Genomic DNA, 18273 nt, shown 5'->3' with positions numbered 1-18273 from the left:
AATATCTTGTGCCTCTCTTTCATGCTTTTAAAATAAAATGAACACTTGTATGCAATTTTACAAATAAACATTAAATTGAAAACTTGTACGGAATTTTTCATTTTTACATCAACTTGAACATTTGTACGGAATTTTACACCTCTGATTACACCAGGATAACTAATAGTATCCACCAGAGACTACTTCAATCCAAATTTTCGAATTTCGTATATCTGTTGACTTTTGTTTTCATTAAGGTATGAAATATATATTTTAATGGGTTCGAATGGGGATCTCATACTTTTTGCTATCTTACTATATTTTGGAAAATCTGTGCTCAAATTCTCAAATGAGTGGGTTTATACCATATTTCGAAGTAGCTTTGAATTATGTTTTTTTTATTCTTATCATGTATTTTATTTTATGTATAAACCTTTTCCAAATTATAAGCAGGATACAGTCTGGGTTCTTTTCAATAGAGACAAAACGCTGATATCGAATCAAGTCAAGATTCAATTTCTTTTCGATTTTATCCTTATTTGCTGTTTTCATGTGACATTTATTTGGAGGGGCGCTGTTGTGCATGCACCCGATCATGAAATTATAATACATGAATATAAAAGTCTTTCGCCAATATACTGATCACCTCAGACTGTTTCCTTATACAAAAACATAAATAAAAATGTTACGTTATTGTTTAAGTTAACTTATTTCATTATTAACGTGCATTAAGTGTTATTTATTTTATTTAAAATTTGCAGTATAACATACTGGAAAGTATATAATGTAATAATACATGTAACACGGGCTCAAGATAACGTACATAATCTTCTTAAGTGTAGTCTGCGATCAAGGTCTATCTCAGAATATTCTTAATTCCTTATCTATTTCACAGCTAAATATTGTGAAATAGACTTATTCGTAGAAGGTCATGTCCAATGTTAAAGGCCACGTGTAGTTCGTTTATCAATTGAAAAAGGATTATTATAGATATTTATATTCTTTGTTCGTAACTCGAAAAGGCAGTCATTATAAATTATTACTACATTAAAAACAAATACGATATGGCTGCCACCTTTACAGCTTTGGACTATTGTTTATTTGGTGCAGTGCTAATTGTTTCTGGACTCATAGGAGTTTACTATTTACTTAAAGAAAAATGGGGCGCCAAAGAAGCTTCAGCAGACGACATTCTCATGGGTGGCAGAGAAATGCCCGTATTCCCGGTTGCAATGTCTTTAGTAGCAAGTTATATGTCTGCTATCACTGTGTTAGGTACACCGACAGAAATGTATGTTTTTGGAAGTCAATATTATTTAGTTGCATTTTCTGGGCTACTAACATACCCTGCGACATGTTATGTTTTTCTGCCATTTTTCCACAATCTTGGATTAACAAGTGCGTATCAGGTAAGTTATTTTATAATCCTGGTACCTTTGATAATTATTTACACTACTGGGTCGATGCCACTGCTGTGTTGACATGAATATCAACAATGTGGTCATTTTCATATATGTACTGTTTACAAAACTTTGAATTTTCGAAAAACTAAGGATTTTCTTATTCCAGGCATATATTACCGTAGCCATATTTGGCACAACTTTTTGGAATTTTGGATCCTCAATGCTCTTCAACTTTGTACTTGTTTGGCTTTATATATATATATTTTGATTTGAGCGTCACTGATGAGCCTTATGTAGACGAAACGCGCGACTGGAGTACTAAATTATAATCCTGGTACCTTTGATAACTATTTTATAAGTATTTTCAATAAATTTTGAATCTGATGTTAATGAGTGAATCCCTGTGAAAGTAAATTTCCTTCCAGTGATTCTTCTGCCTTCTTGTCATTTAATGTATGATGTTTCATTCACATTATAAATCCATTCCGTTCAATTAACATGGTGATTATATGAGAATCATCCGAGTTGAATTATTCCTTTTTATTACAATTTTGCTTAAAAGAAAACGTCTACATTGCAAAATAAATTCAAATGACCGTTTTCAAGATAAATTAATCAAACTTAACGTAATTGTTTTGTAAATATTACTGTCATAAATATGTTTGTAATATAATTTGTATTATCATGTATCAATTGTATTTAATACAGTATTTGGAGTTGAGGTTTTGTAGAGCAACACGATACCTGGCAGGTGGAATTTTTGCTTTAGAAATGGTAATTACTGTTAATAATGTACACAGTCATTAAACGGCTTACATAAGTTATAATTATTTAAAACAAAGGCACAATTTTTACAATGTTCATCGGGTAAATTGTTTTTCGACAATTGTAATATTTAACTTTCCATTGTTGGTATATTGTAAAATTCCTGCATCACCTGCATTTATACTTCAGTACCACACATGTATATACCGGTCTTTCTGTCACATGTTTTGTATATTGGCCCTACTCTCATTAGTACATTTCCACGTTTTTTGTTGCTCAAACGAGCAGTTTAACTGTACACATGTTAATAGACCATATAGCAATATCTTAATCGTAAAAGAGTATCTAAAGGGACATTCAAACTCATAGATCAAAAATGAATCGACATGCCATGGATAAAAAAAAAGACAAAATAGACAAATAATAGTGCAAAAAATACAACATAGAACACTAAAAATAAAAGACTAAGCAACAATCGCTAGGTAGGTCATCAAATTTAGAGGCAGAAATCTGACTAGAAGGAAAGGAAAATGAAAGGTAGAAAAGTGTCTTGTGTAAATTAAATTAGATATTTATCATTTAGTTGGTTGCCAAACTTTATGAGAATCAATTGTCCAGAAGAAGCATCTACTGGAGAAGTGGTTGTGATTTGTTAATAAATGTAATCCCCTGTCAAGTGCATGTCTCTGTAAATTAATTTAAAGAAAATGTACTCATTGCCTTACACCAAATTGGTTGGAGCTTGTTGGGAGATTGAAATGCGTTTTTCCTTGATGGGGTTTTTTCTTACTAAAAAAATGGGTTTTAACAATGCAAATGCATAGATGTGTCAAACGTTTAATAATCTAGAAAAGTGGCGAATTATTTCACCACTATATTAGTTTTTATGATGAGGTGAATTAAAGTTTTTCATATCAAAGTGTAACTTTTCATGTTAAATGGACATTTCTAAAGAACAAATTGAAATTGGCAAGCTTAAACCGAGAATTGTCAGCTTTTAACTGAAAATTGTGATCTATTTACTGAGAAATGTCAATTTAAAAATATGACATTTCAAGTTTGATATGATATATTTAAACACAATTATTTCCCGTCCGTTTTTTCGTAGATCGATAAGCCTTCTTTTTTCTTATTCAGCTTCTATACATGGCCGTCGTATTGTATGCACCAGCGTTAGCATTGAATCAAGGTAAGTTGTGTAAACGATATGGTATTTTATTTAGTTTGATATGCTGGAAAATAAATTTAACACGGAAATAGTTTTTTTAATCTACTTGCAATTGAGATACTATTAGATATCTTCTTCAAATTATCATTACCAGTTGATAAAAGCCCCTGTATTTAAACTTATTAATTTTTGTTTATTGAAAGAATAGGGTTTTTTTCCTTCGATAATCAATGAGTCCTTAACTATGTCACAAATTGAACGTAGTTAATTTACAGTATACCTTCATGGAGAAACTATGTGGTTATAAAATAACATTTGTATGACAGATATGTAATAAATAAAGGTATTTATACCCTTCTTTTTAATAAATACAAATGCTTAATAACCAATTGTATGAATGTGATCACAAAATAGTTGAATATATTATATTGCTTAGTTAATCAAAATGAAAGGGAAAAGACAAGAATTCAAACCAATAGTTCAACAATACAGACGTGGTAGACACAATAACAATACAATTTTTGAGATCTCAAACTTTCATTGAACAAAAAATGCCTCAATGCTCAAAATTTGCATTAAAAACATGTGCTCTTCAAAGTTAATTAACATAATCTTATAAACCTATATCATATATTGCAGTAACTGGATTGTCTCTGTGGGGATCTATACTTAGTGTTGGTATCGTAGTCACATTTTATACATCTATGGTACGTATTTGGCCATCTGCAAACTTATTACATGTTGACAAAATGAACACGTAAATGTTAAATTTAGAAATGCTATTCATATTTAAAAAAAATATTCTTAGAAAATGTATGAAGTTAGAACGCAAATTTTGCTCTCAGCAATGTAATTTCACATTAGGTTGTAATGATGGAAATTTTCTCAGACCCTATATAATATTATAAATTTTCCATCTAAAAGTGGAAACTATGGTGGCCGGTTAAGGCTATTTTGTGTATTTCGCGTTTTCGCCCTTCATATTCTATAGGGCAAAACACGAAGTCGAAAACAAAAATATATTTCGCGTTTCGACTTTGCGTTTTCATATTTATATGGCAAAATCGCGGAATGGCCTAAACAGGCCACCATAAAAAAAATCATCTTTAAACTGCATGGTAATTGTTACATTTGATATGTAGAATTGTTCCAAAATCTTACGTGGGCTTACATATGGCCGGCAGCGATGCCAAATTGTTTAATTCACTAAAAATATAGTATCATAATTAATTGTTTTGAATAAATATGCACATTGTATTAATATGGTTACTAATTTCAAGTACAACACCTAATCTTTGTTAGAGTTGCATTGTTTCACAAATTGCTACGTTTGATGAAATACTACACGATATTTATTTTCTGAAGGGAGGATTGCGGGCTGTGTTGTGGACAGATACCTTCCAAACATTCATTGTTGTTGGTGGTCTTATTGGCATTATTTCTATAGGGAGCGCAAAATTAGGAGGATTAGCAGAGGTCTGGAGAATTGCTTCGGAAGGAAACAGAATTGAATTTTTCAAGTAAGCGTTTTTGCCTCAACGTTTCAAACATTAAACTAGAATATTGCACTTTCATAAAAGATGATGAAGTGTAGTTGATTGCATACATGGATTTATAATTTATGTTTCATTCCATTCGATAGTTGCTTTAGATTATTATTTTCAAATAAATCTTCTGATATAAAATTATGATTTTGAACGGGGCCCAAAACATGAATTGACATTAAACAGCCAATCATGTTTTGAATAGCGCCAGATTGTTCCACCAATGTGTTGATGTAATATATAAAGTATCTGCGTTAATTAAAAAAGTTTGTAGGGACTGACTTTGGTCACTATGCTTCATAAAATCTAAATAAACAGATGCTGAAAGTTTTATTTTTTTGATTTTTAGTTTTGATCCTAGTCCATTTGTGCGGTGCACATTTTGGGGGTTAATAGTAGGAAGTTTTATTGGTCAGCTGACTATCTATGGAGCCAATCAAACAATGTTACAGAGATACATGAGTATTAGTAATGTTAGAAGCTCACAACTGTAAGTATTTTAAAAGAATTGTAATCATGTTCGTTTTTATGTGTGATGGCAGTTGTCTTGTTTTTCGATGTTCCTGTTGTTCCTTTGTTTTCCTGTCACAGTGTCCTCGGTTTTAGTTTGTTACCCAGATTTGTTATTTCTCATTCTATTGATGATTTTTAACACCGGAATGCAACTGTTGCCTTATTTGATCATAAGCGTAGAAGTCACTTCGAATTATAACTATTACCATAAGCACCAGAGTCGCTTGTAATGACTTTTTTCTCTGTATGGATGATATTTGGTTACAGAGACGTATACAATGAATAACTGTACAACCCTCAATTATATTTGAAAAAAACCCCAATGATGAAGCTGAAAATCGTTCCAAAATCAATAATATCTTTGAGAGGTTTCATTTTTTTCCATTTCTAAAATGAACAAAAAAATTAGCAATTGCCTAATAAAACAGAAGTAACAACATAAATAATGATAATAATAATACAAGTTATCTAACTAAAAAAATATCTATTACAGCGCATTATTTATTAGCCTTCCAGCCACCATGTTGCTTATTACGCTAGTATGCCTGAGTGGATTAGTTATATATGCTGCTTACGCTACTTGTGACCCATTGCTAGATGGAAAGATTTTAGCCAGAGACCAGGTAAGATCATATTGCTTCTCTGATTCCCTGCAAAAGAAACACCGTGATGAGTAGACGGAACATAGTTGTTATGAACATATTTTAATGATATCCATGGAGATTACTATGATGACTAATTATGGTCAAACAATACAATATCGAGTATTTGAGTACTAAATAGATATGAAAATATTTTAAATGTATTGTTTCTTGATCCATGTTATTTCCGACAAAGCGTATCTCTGTTAGAGAACACATAACTGAATTTAACTCGTTTTTGTCACGAAGTTATATGAGTGTCATTGAAAAACGAACATTTTATATTCGAGGGAAGTACAGCTTACCCTAAGTGAAAAACGCACGCATTACGCTATACTCAAAATCAGCTTTACCCTTATGACCCAAAACCAGTGATTGACGGATGAAGTTAATGATGTGATCGTCATGATCGGAATAAACCAACATAATTGTTCAGGTAATAATAGATCATTCCAAATGAAAGCATCAATAATCTAATAATTAGCACATCGTCATGACTTAACTAAACAGTTACCAGATTTAAAAGTTAAAAGATTCAATTTTGTATCTGTTAATTTTTAATTATCTGTTTCTATTTTTTAGCTGTTGCCATATTTTGTTATGGAAACACTGGGAACAGTTAATGGCATTCCTGGCTTATTTGTTGCTTGCATATTCAGTGCCGCGTTAAGGTAATTATATTACTATAATAAAAAGCTAATGGTATTCGTATGGCAGTCACCGTTGAGCAAAATCATATCAGTTAAAAATAGAACAAAAAAAATATGTCAGAAAGAAATCTACCCTAAACATATATTTCAGACTACTGATCTACAGGGACATGAAGAATATGGGTTTGTTCAACGTGTTAAAAAGCACTGAATCGTTCCAATGAAACAGTAAATTATGAAACAATACGACACTAATGTAAAAACAGTTCAAAAGAGGCAAATCTCAGAAAGATACAAAGCAGAATTATTGAGATGAAAATGACCACGTATCATTGTTGTAGATTGTCTTCTTTAACTAAACATTTAAAACAATAGGAAAACATTCTGCACATGCTTTTATAGCCGATGTATAACCTTGTGTTTTTAAAATATCTTCATGATAGTATTTATATACGTTCTGAATTTGTTAATTCATTCACCTTGTTCATCAAAACTAAATCATTCATTTAGTAATCCACATTACACCAATTTATAATCGTAAAGCGATTTTTATTCCTCATTAATAAACCACAACTGAATTGGGACTGATTTGATTGTATATAATTAAATACATTGCAGCTCTATTTCATCATGTTTAAATGCGTTATCTATTACTGTGCTTGAGGATTTGATCAAACCGACACTGGACTACTGTGATGTGACACTGTCGCAGAGAACAGAGGCAAGACTCGCGAAACTGCTAGGTAATTTTAATAACAACAAAAAAAAATTATCGAGGTATTAAAACTTACAAATATTGGATGGAAAATGATTGGCATAGTATGATTACCCAACGAAATAAGATCAGATATGTAAACTGGAAAATTGTATCCTGACACCATACGAAGTAAAAGTCAACTTGATCGTCAAAAGATTTCAAAACTAGGAAATATTTAAATGCACCGTTTATAACGGAAGATAAACCTCGAAGAAAAAAGGGGTATATGTAATAGTTTGAATGTTACATCGAGACACTGTAACGATCAACTTTTGTTATGGTGAAAAAGCTTTTTACCATTATACTTCATTACAGTTTAGGTTGACCAACTATTTTATAATGAGAAATGGTCCTGATCTTTCTAATGCAAATAGGAAAATCCTCTAAATTATATTTGTTCGTATTCTTCAGTATTCGAACGGTAAAAATTGAAATTTACCCAAAAGCAACATTTACTACACACATTTATTATTTCAGGTGAACTCGGTGGAACATTTATTACACACATTTATAATTTCAGGTGTACTCGGTGGACTTCTTGTTATTGGACTAGCGTTTTTGTGTTACTTTCTTGGAACTACTGTTTTGCAGGTACTTTCGCCGGTTTAGATTACATGTTTACTTACAATATTCCTAGTTTGTTGGAAATATTGAGCAATAACTTTATAAAATGATAAGATACAGAATATGTCTATGATAAGCCTGTAGTCGTGATTTTCTATGTTTAGTGTATTCTTTGTGGTAGGTTTTTGATGTTTTAAGTCAAAAGTAGATATAGGAAGATGTGGTGTGATTTCTCTCCATCCAAATAACAATTTAAAAAGTAAACCATTATAAGTTAAAGTACGGCCTTCAACACGAAGCCTTGGCTCACACCGAACAACAAGCTATAAAGGGCCCCAAAAATTACTAGTGTAAAACCATTCAAACGGGAAAACCAACGGTCTAATCTATATAAAAGGCTTATATATGAATATGCAACGAAATATATTCATGTTAGTCTACTATTTTAGTATTTTAATACGTCTATAAAATTGAGAATGGAAATGAGGAATGTGTGAAACAGACAACAACCCGACCATAGAGCAAACAGCAGCAGAAGGTCACCAACAAGTCTTCATTGCAGCGAGAAATTCCCGAGCCCGGAGCCGTCCTTCAGCTGGCCCCTAAACAAATATATACTAGTTCAGTGATAATGAACGCATTACTAAACTCCAAATTGTACACAAGAAACCAAAATTAAAAGCAATACAATACTAACAAAGGCCAGAGGCTCCTGACTTGGGACAGGCGCAAAAATGCAACCTTCCCCCTATACCTCTAGCCAATGTAAAAAGTAAATGTTTACTTCTTTCTTGGCTGATAGTTTTTAGACGTTAAACTTGACGCACAGTGAATTAGAGACACGGTTGCATATGCATGATTTAAAAAACAAGTATCAATCCAATTACAATTTCAAATATATTATGATAAAATGTAATGCACGCTAGGAGAACCGATTACAATAACGTAACACTGTCGCAGATGTCGTCTGCAATTAAACATTTAAAAAAAGATAAGCCTTCTGATTTTCTATATGTATATATGGTCAATGTCGTTTCTAGTATTTTTATATCCCAGTGAGAGCATTTTCATTTGTGGTAAATGAGTAAAGCCATTTCTTGTTGCAAATTCTCTATATACTTGGCTTTCATTTTATATTTTTTTTATTGCTAGATTATGATAACAGTGTTAGGTATGGCTGGTGGACCACTTTTGGCATTGTTTATAATGGGAATGTTTATGCCATGTGTGAATGCAGTGGTAAGTTTATTAGTTTTTAATTTTAATTTAAATATTAATTTTTGTTAATCAATGACACAATACGAGATTAAAGTACATTATTGTATTTGTGATATGAATTCTTTGAATCTTATGTGCATGCTCACATTCGTACATGTGATAGAGAATATGAATTGTTTATATAAACTGTATCAACAAAATATAAATAAATAAAATAATTGACAACTCATCGTGAAATCTTAGGGAGGAGAGATTTTAGATGTGCATTGATTTTAAGATGGAACTGAACACAACTTATAAAAAAGGTCAATGTAAAATTTGTGTTATTGTTTGCAAGAGTTGATTTATACTAGCTTTCATTGTTCAAAATTACAATTTTACAATTTCAAACTGCTACAAAATTTGATGCAAAAGAAACGATTGTCTCCATTTTTTTCAGTCTAAAATAGTGAAAAAAAAAGTAAACAAACAAACAAATAAATTATGCTACACATTGGGGCTCTGAACTCGAAAACAAGATAAAAGATTAAAAGGCAACAATGCAATGTTTCCTTAACTTAAACAATAGGGATAAAATGTATGTTCTTGTTGAATAGTTTTAACATGCACACACTATATTCTTCCCTCAAACCTATTATATACAGCAGTTATTCTTAATACGTACATTGTACTATGTTTTAATTTAATTAGCAATTTCTATCGAAGCAAACATTGAAATAGATAAAGATTATTCTGAGTACGATCCTAACAAGGCTGCATAGTTCGTCTAGATGATGCTTACTTCTTAGATAATTCAAATTCAAAATTTAGATTCTTATATCTTTTTTAACTTTCAGGGAGCGACTGTTGGAACTATAATTGGATCAATTGTAATAGTCTGGATCGTCACTGGGGCATTTGTTTATCAAGCTCCATTACCAGAATTACCTTTTCGAATAGATGGATGTGATGTTAAAGACCAAATAAATGATTTGTTTAACCAATTTACATCACACGTGGTAGACTTTAGTGCGACAAGTAAACCTGATGTTGTAACAGAGATAATGCTAGATCATTCTGTAGACTGGTAAGCATTTTATATTTCTTTGAGTAAAACCTTAAGAGGTCTTATGAAGACCGCCTCCTGATGCGTAGTTTTCTCGCTGTATTAAAGGCCCATTGGTAACTTAATTTCTACTATTTGGTCGGATTGTCGTCTCCTTGACACACTCCCAATTTCCATTCTCAGCTTTAATCAACTCGATTAAATGATAGAAAGTTTATAAAAAAAAAGTTTGTTTAAAGAATGATCTATGTTCATTTGATTTCTGATTTCAAATATCACCTGATTTCACTCCTGGTTTTTAGTGGGGTTCGTGTTGTTTCTTATTATTATTTATAACTGTTGATGTAAATGTCCTTTGGTTTTGTGAGTCTTTGTTTACTCCTTGGTTTTTATTGTCATTGTATAATTCGAGATCACTTAGTCTATGTAAGTCTTTGTTCGTCAACAATTATAAACATACCTGTGAACAAAAGGCATTAGTCCCCTCATCATATGAGCAATTTGTCATTCAAAAGATAAATAGCCATTTTATTAAGTATTGCATATACTTATGTTTGTTTGAGTGCGATATTTTAGTTAAATTTGAACTAGGTTTAATTAAGTAAATAAGATTCACATCATTATTCGCCTAAACATTGCTCATTAGCTAATGGGGCACACTAAAAAACTCAAATGGAGTTAAAGTTGAAAACTATAAGTCACCATACGTCTTCCAACAAAGAGCAAACATTATATCGCAAAGTCATTGGTAAAAGGTCCCCAAATGACAAATGTAAAGCAATTAAAACAAGAAAATAACGTTCTGATTAACGTTCAAACAATACCACAGAATAACATGATACTGCCTCGGGACATGCCCATTAAGAATGTTGCGGGATAAAACATGTTTAAGTATAGTTGCATATGAAAATTGGTTGATACAGCTTCATTAAATGAAAAATTATTTGTTCAATTAGCAATTTCGGATTACTTGTTATAGTTCAAAAGTGTATATTCTTTATGTATCTTATTTAATGAACAAATTTAATATGAATTGACAATAACTTGTATATTTTTTTTTACAGGTCTGGATATAAGATAATATATCAGTTGTCGTTTCTATGGTATCCAACGGTTGCTGTTGGTATCTCTATTGTATTTGGAATACTAATTAGTTGGGCTACAGGTGGGCATGGTTTAACACTGAAAGATGACCATGGGACTGTCTGTTAATATTATAATAATTTTGTGAATTTTAAAAAATGAGATTGAAAATTGAAAGGAAGATGCAAATTGAAAAATGCATGGAAAAATGCATAAAGCAACTGCATACATAACAGAATACTTTTAGATAAATTGCATCCCAAACCACACTGATTGGTAAAATAGGAACCCTCCGAATTGGTAGCAGATTTTGTTCCAGATGTGGCAACTATTAGTTTCGCCGTCATAATATATTGATTCTCATATCTTGATATCAAATGAATGAATCGAGATTTTAAGAAAGATATAACATAAAGTATTGAATCATGGCATTTTATATATGATGAACAATTTATAGTACAAAATACATGAAAACCTCAAAAATTTTCTTCTTAAGATATTGAAATATTATCGTTAAATCAAAATACGTTTTACTTTTGTGGATATGCTTTTTAATTCTAACAAAAAAAAAACTTAAAAAAGAGAAAATAGCAAGAAAATGATAAGAGACGATTAGCCGAATACAGACACCAAACAAATTGTTCCATCTCTCTGTCAAAAAAAGGAGAAAAGTACGGAAAACAAATTGTTAAAATCTACAGTAAAATAAAACAAAAAATGTTAATTTATATGTTTTTGCAAATAATTACTACCTTACCGTGTAAATATAATTTTACCTGTTGACATTTCATTTACTATATAGGATGGAGAAAAGGGAAGATAAATTCACGCTACATCTATCCAGTGTCAGAAAAACTATGTTGCTGTTTACCGGCATTTTTGATAAGATGTTTTAACTGCAACCAGTTATGGAAATATGTAAGTCAGATGGATATATTTATGCATGCATGCTTTTGATAGTTTTATACGATAAGTTGAAATCTTACTATTCAAGAATCTTTCGTTGTTTTCTGTATTACCATATACTACAAAATTCTATATTCTATGTCATCAGCAAACAAATACTGAACAGAAACACATCTATCAACTGTAATACTAAGTATGCGGTTCAGCTAGCTATACCGCAGTTCAAAAACTCATCAATCCATGGACAAAAAACAAAATCGGGGTACAAACTAAAACTGAGGGAAACGCATCAAATATAGGAGGAGAACAACGACACAACATTAAAATGTGAGACACACAGAAACGGACTTAGCATTAGACAAAATTCTATAAGAATAAGAAATATAACATCAAAAACAAATGCATGAATTTGGGATAGATAAGTACCGTGACCAGGGATTAACCATTAATTTTCTTCGAAATGTTCCTGTAGCAAGTAAAGGAATACAACAGTTGTTTCCATTCTTTCCGTTGGTTTGTATAAACGAGCGTTTGATTTTGTCAGTTGTTATTGACTCCTCCTTTTTTAATTGGCTGTGGATTTCGTTTTTTTTGTTTATTTTGTTGTTAACGCATGTAGCACATTGTAAACATCACAATTTGGTCATTGTTCGTAATTTTGTCGCATCAACTCCGTTCTGATTAAGCTTATCACGGAATCGAAAATATTCCATTGACCGAAAAATGGACATTACTGTTCAAAAGTAATCCAAATCATGATTCCATTTAGTTTTACACTCAAATATCTTATTTAAAAATGTATGTGAAGTTAGCAGCCGGTTCATTAATTGATATTCGATATTATATATCCACCCGGCTGCTAGCAGTCGGTTCGATATTCAAAATTAAGTTGAAAATCATAAAAATAAAAAATTCTTGATAACATTAAAATCATGATTTTCATAGTTAAGAGAACTGATAAGATACGTAGGAAATCGTTCATTGACCTCTTCAAGCTGCTGTAAATTCGAATATAACCCTTTTCTAAGTTGCATACTTGTCTTTATGTAATATAGACTTTTATTAATAAAACGACTTCAAAGATGTACTTTATATATGAATTTCTTAAAACAAAAAGGAAAAACCGATAACTTTAGAAACATTTAGAAATATAAATAGAAATATTTATGGAAAGCCCAAAAGAGAAATATAAAGTGAAAACCTGCCCGAGACCGCTTAAATGAGTTAGACCCCCTGGTGTTTCAAATGTCCCTATAAATCAACTAAATCATTGACTGTATATGTAAAGGTTGTATAAGACGGATTCCCCAGAATAATGTAATCTTCAATTTTATGGACATTGAAAGAACAGAGGGCCTCGCCGTCATTTAAGCGGTCTCAGGTAGGTGTTTGCGTTATATTTTTTTTTGTTGGGGCTTTCCATATACATTTCTATTTATATTTCTAAATGTCTAGAGTGATCGGTTGTTCCTTTTGTTTTAGAAATATGAGATATAAAACTACTGTCTTGATGTCGTTTTATTAATAAAAATCTGTATTACATAATGACAAATTTGTAACTTACATAAGCATTGATTATAGTTTATATTCGAGGACAACGAGAGTTTAAGACAACTTGAAGGCTTCATAAAACGATTTCCAATCCTTTCAACTATGAAAATCATGCTTTTAATGTTATTAAATATATTATATTTTTTATTATTTTCTTCTAAATTTGAATGTCAAACCGACTTCTAACAGCTGGTTGGATATGGAATATCGAATAACTTTACATCCATTATTCAAAACCACTCTTTCGAGTGCAGACATATATAATACTAGAACACACCCGTGATATCGCGGGTCCGTGACTGAACTAAAGTACATAACTATGCGCAACCCTTATTTTAGTATTAGTATTGTCATCTGATAAAGTTATGCCGATTATAAGATACACAGTTTTCTCTGCTTTCAAATCTTTCTGTTTGGAACCCGTCGAGCTGGAACTTATCAATTATTGGTAATATTAATTATTTGGAAAACAAAAGGTCCTGTAATGGAGTGTTTTTCAATCAACAGCATTGTCCTATAGTACATGTAGTTATAAATAAAGTTGAATTCTTTGATTCGCTGTTTTACGTCATGCCCGCTAACAAATTGAAAACTGTAATTATACGCCTTATTTTTAGTCCAGATTTTAGTATTCGTATTGTTATCTTAGAAAGTCTTACGGATTAAAATACTACAATAGGTAACAATTTGACAATTTAGTAGTGTCAACCCTGTGATTATGACCCGTGTATATAGCATATTAATCCTTAATACATCGTTTGGTGGTGCGCCTGTCAGATGCGGAACGTACAGATAAGGTAATAGGTAACAGGTGAATATACTATTGGTATCGATATCGGAAACGACCCGGACCTTCTTAATTATTGGCAATATTAATTACGTGGAAAACAAAAGGGCCTAGAGTGATGTAATTTTTAATCTACACCTTTGTACTATATTAGTTATATATAAAGTTGAATTCTTTGATTCGTCGTATTTACGTGATGACGGCTGACAAATTTGACCTCGTAATTTTAGTATTATAGATGGTTGTTCATGGGAACAGATATTATTTATAACTTACAATTACTATAGCGAAACATCAAAATTATATTCTTTAAACAGAATCAACAATCTGGGAGTGACTTACTTTCTGATGAAGAAGATGAAGATGATGATATTCCTATAACGATATACACAAAGACTAAAAGTAAGGAAAATGTTCATCTATTATCTAAAGCTTCTACGATTAATCACGAGGACTTCGAGGCTGATTTAAAGCATAGTGTGATATAAGACTCAAATGGTATAACCCTTTTACAAACTTGAAGAAAGCTCGACTATTTATAAAGAACGGATTCACATTAATAAAAAAGTGGCATTGTACTCTCTGTTTTAAATAACCATACTATCAACGTCAGAACTAATCATGAACATGTATATAGGACAATACTACAAATGGTAATTTATTTTTCTATACAAATGCAGTTACTGTATATGTTCACCCATTCCATCAATCATCACTTGTATTTAACTGCTTACGTCTTTGTGTTGTTTTTTTTTCCTTTTAATTGTCGGTAATCTGGTAAAGATATGGATAGTAATCTATCGAATGTCTTTTGAATATAAACATTTGTTTTTGGTTTTTAGTCTTGACATCCACACCTCACTAACATAAGTTTATTTCATCAATAACATATATAATATATGCCACCCCACCCCTTTCATATATGTCATATGTAAAACAAACTAACATTTTCTCTTTAAATTGCTTTGTTCAATATTCAGTTGTGTGTCATGGTGTGTGTTGATCTAGTCTGTATGTTACAGTTTCTTATTTATTTAATTGTACATTATGTATCTATCTCTTTATGTTATAAAAATTATTATGTCAAATACAAATATCAATCATACCATCAAGTTTCTCATTTTTGAAAAAGGTAATCTATTTTATATTAATTTTGATGGCTGAATAACTAGATTTTGCTATTAAAAAATATCAACAATAAATTAAGTATCTGCACAAAGCATGTTGGTAACTGTACTAGTGACCACATCATCGTTACTACATTTACACAACTTCAACCTTATTATGATATTTAAGGAAGTAGCTATAGACGTTATAAACTACTACAAAGTACATTGCTAATTCATAACTACAAAATCGATAGAAAGATGAAAAAATCAAAAAAACACTACAAAGAACTGTCATGTTCATGACTTTGTACTGGCATGTTCTGACGTAGAAATATAAGCACGAAGATTGTGAGGTCGAAAATTGATTAGTAACAAGCACGGGTACTGGCTCAGTATAAACAACAATACAAAACGGATTATATAACGCACAACACGCGCGTCTGGGGGAGGTAGACGTACGATTATACATATGTAATAATATTTTTTTTAATGCCAGAATCATAAACGTTTGCAATCGTAAAATATCTTTTAATTGCTTTCAAAAGTACCAAGGTTAATCCATCATTTCCAATCAAGAAATTGTCTGTTTGACATTTGTTATCCATTCGTTTGATGTGGGGTTTTTTTATTTTCCCATTTGATAAGTATTTTTACGTTCCCTCGGTATTTTTGTGATTTTGCTTTTTTCATGCATGAAGATTCCGTATGATTATGATTATAATTCGAAACATTAAACAAATTATACATTTTTGTTGATTTTGTCATGTCATCTGGATATTTCTTCCAGATATTTAGCAATTGTCTGTATGTGTATTACAAACAAGTTGTCTGTTTGGATGAATAACAATACCTTCTTTTTGAGTGATTTTTTTTCAAGAAACTGGTTTGTTTGTTTTATTCGATTGGAAGGAAAAGTATTTGGGGGTACTTTAATGCCCAACCTACGATAGTTCAATCAATTTGAAACTTAGGACACATGTTCCCTGTGATATGATCTTTCTAAATTTAATGCCAAATTACAGTTTTGACCCAAATTTCAGGGTTTATTGAACGCAGAAAATGATAGTGCAAGTTTCAGGTTAAAGTTTTGGTAAAAGGTTTTGGTCAAGGTAGTTTTTGATGAAGATGAAGTCCAATCAACTTGAAACTTAGTATACCTGTTCCCTATGATATTATCTTTCTTATTCTAATGCCAAATTAGAGTTCTTATCCCAATTTCAAGGTCCACTTAACATAGAAAATGATAGTGCGAGTGGGGCATCCGTGTACAATGGACACATTCTTGTTTCTTCAATTTTTCAATGGAAAATGGTCATTTATGCTCTTCTGTTTTATTTATTCAAGCAACTGTCCGTTCTTTTTCTGTTTTCTTTGCTTTATAGGTTTCCATATCATTATCGTATCTTATCTTCTGAAACAATACTGTAGAAAACATCACTTTGGTTATTTTTTGCATTCTTATTTGTATGTAACAGTTGATGGCAGTAGCTCACAAGAAGCTGAATTAAAAAAACCTGACATTGCAATACCAAAGATCAACCAGGCAGAAAAAGATCATCGTAGTAGACTCGATGCAGAGCATGCACACTACGAGACCACATCATTTCACGAGAACGATCAATCATCAGGAAGGAGTGCGTCTCCGACTCATTTCTATAAAATTTTCTGGAATAATGATTAGAAATGTAGATTTTACAGCAACGAACGACCTGAACGAAAGTTACAATGAAAAAGATGGACTTGATGAATAACGTATATGCCGAAGATCAAATACAAGCAATTATACATAAAATATTCAATCTTTCAATGTGTTACATTTTGGCTAGTTGTATTCGTATGAGAGGTGATACACAATATACAAAAGGGGACGTCTAGTGTGAACACTGCCATTTTCGCGCCGTTTGAACCTCGTGCGATTATATTAGTTACTTTGTGTTATCTTAATCAGTGATTGGTCAATTAAGGAGATTTAAATATCGGTGCTAACGACTGACTGTATATAAAAGATACCTTTTGTTTATGTGATTGCTGAAAAATTGTTAAAGAAACAACAACATGACTTAAGTGAGCATAGTGAGAAAATTCCCTACCGGAGGTATGCCGGTCCCTAGACAAAAATGTGTACTAGTTCAGTGAAAATGAACGTCATACTAAATGGATATGAATGACTAGACACATGCAAAACCTCAAATATTGTTACTAGTACTTGCAAGCTAGCTATCGATATCAACACACTTAAGCTTTTAAATATTCGAGAGTAATTATCAAAAATACGTGTACTCCCTTCATCACTTTCTAAAACTTCAACTGACAGGACCTAGAAATTTTAGGCGAAAATTGCTGCTAAACATTTATTCAAGAAAAAAACCTAAACAAGTGAAACTGCGAGCTACTGCTCACTGATGATACCCCCGCCGCAAGAGGATTATATAAATAGTGTAAAAATATGCAAGTGTTCGGTAAACAGGAAGTTGTCGAGTGATAAATCTGAAAACGCATCACACGGTATAGCTGACTTATATAAATCTTGAAACCAAATTTCAGAAATCCTTGTATTGTAGTTCCTGAGAAAAATGTGACGAAAATTTTC

General features: G+C 31.5%; 1 protein-coding gene across 2 annotated transcripts; it reads left to right on the top strand.

Moving 5' to 3' along the window:
- Positions 1–821: 821 nt before the first annotated feature.
- Positions 822–15679, top strand: LOC134707363 (sodium-coupled monocarboxylate transporter 1-like). Of its 2 annotated transcripts, XM_063567065.1 has the most exons (15): positions 825–1388; positions 2091–2156; positions 3285–3336; positions 3955–4022; positions 4681–4835; positions 5209–5349; positions 5866–5995; positions 6596–6684; positions 7282–7406; positions 7941–8011; positions 9137–9223; positions 10039–10268; positions 11312–11412; positions 12133–12248; positions 14892–15679. In XM_063567065.1, the coding sequence occupies exons 1-15, from the start codon at positions 1044–1046 to the stop codon at positions 15060–15062; spliced, it is 1947 nt and encodes a 648-aa protein (XP_063423135.1). In that variant the 5' UTR covers positions 825–1043; the 3' UTR covers positions 15063–15679. The 2 variants fall into 2 exon arrangements, with proteins under 2 accessions (XP_063423136.1, XP_063423135.1); XM_063567066.1 differs by lacking the exon at positions 11312–11412 and having other exon boundaries at positions 822–1388.
- The last annotated feature ends 2594 nt before the right edge of the window (positions 15680–18273 follow it).

The sequence above is a fragment of the Mytilus trossulus genome, chromosome 2 (genome assembly GCF_036588685.1).
Source record: "Mytilus trossulus isolate FHL-02 chromosome 2, PNRI_Mtr1.1.1.hap1, whole genome shotgun sequence".
NCBI lineage: Eukaryota > Metazoa > Mollusca > Bivalvia > Mytilida > Mytilidae > Mytilus > Mytilus trossulus.
The sequence above is the reverse complement of the archived record's forward strand: the minus strand, read 5'-3'. Positions and strand labels throughout refer to the sequence as shown.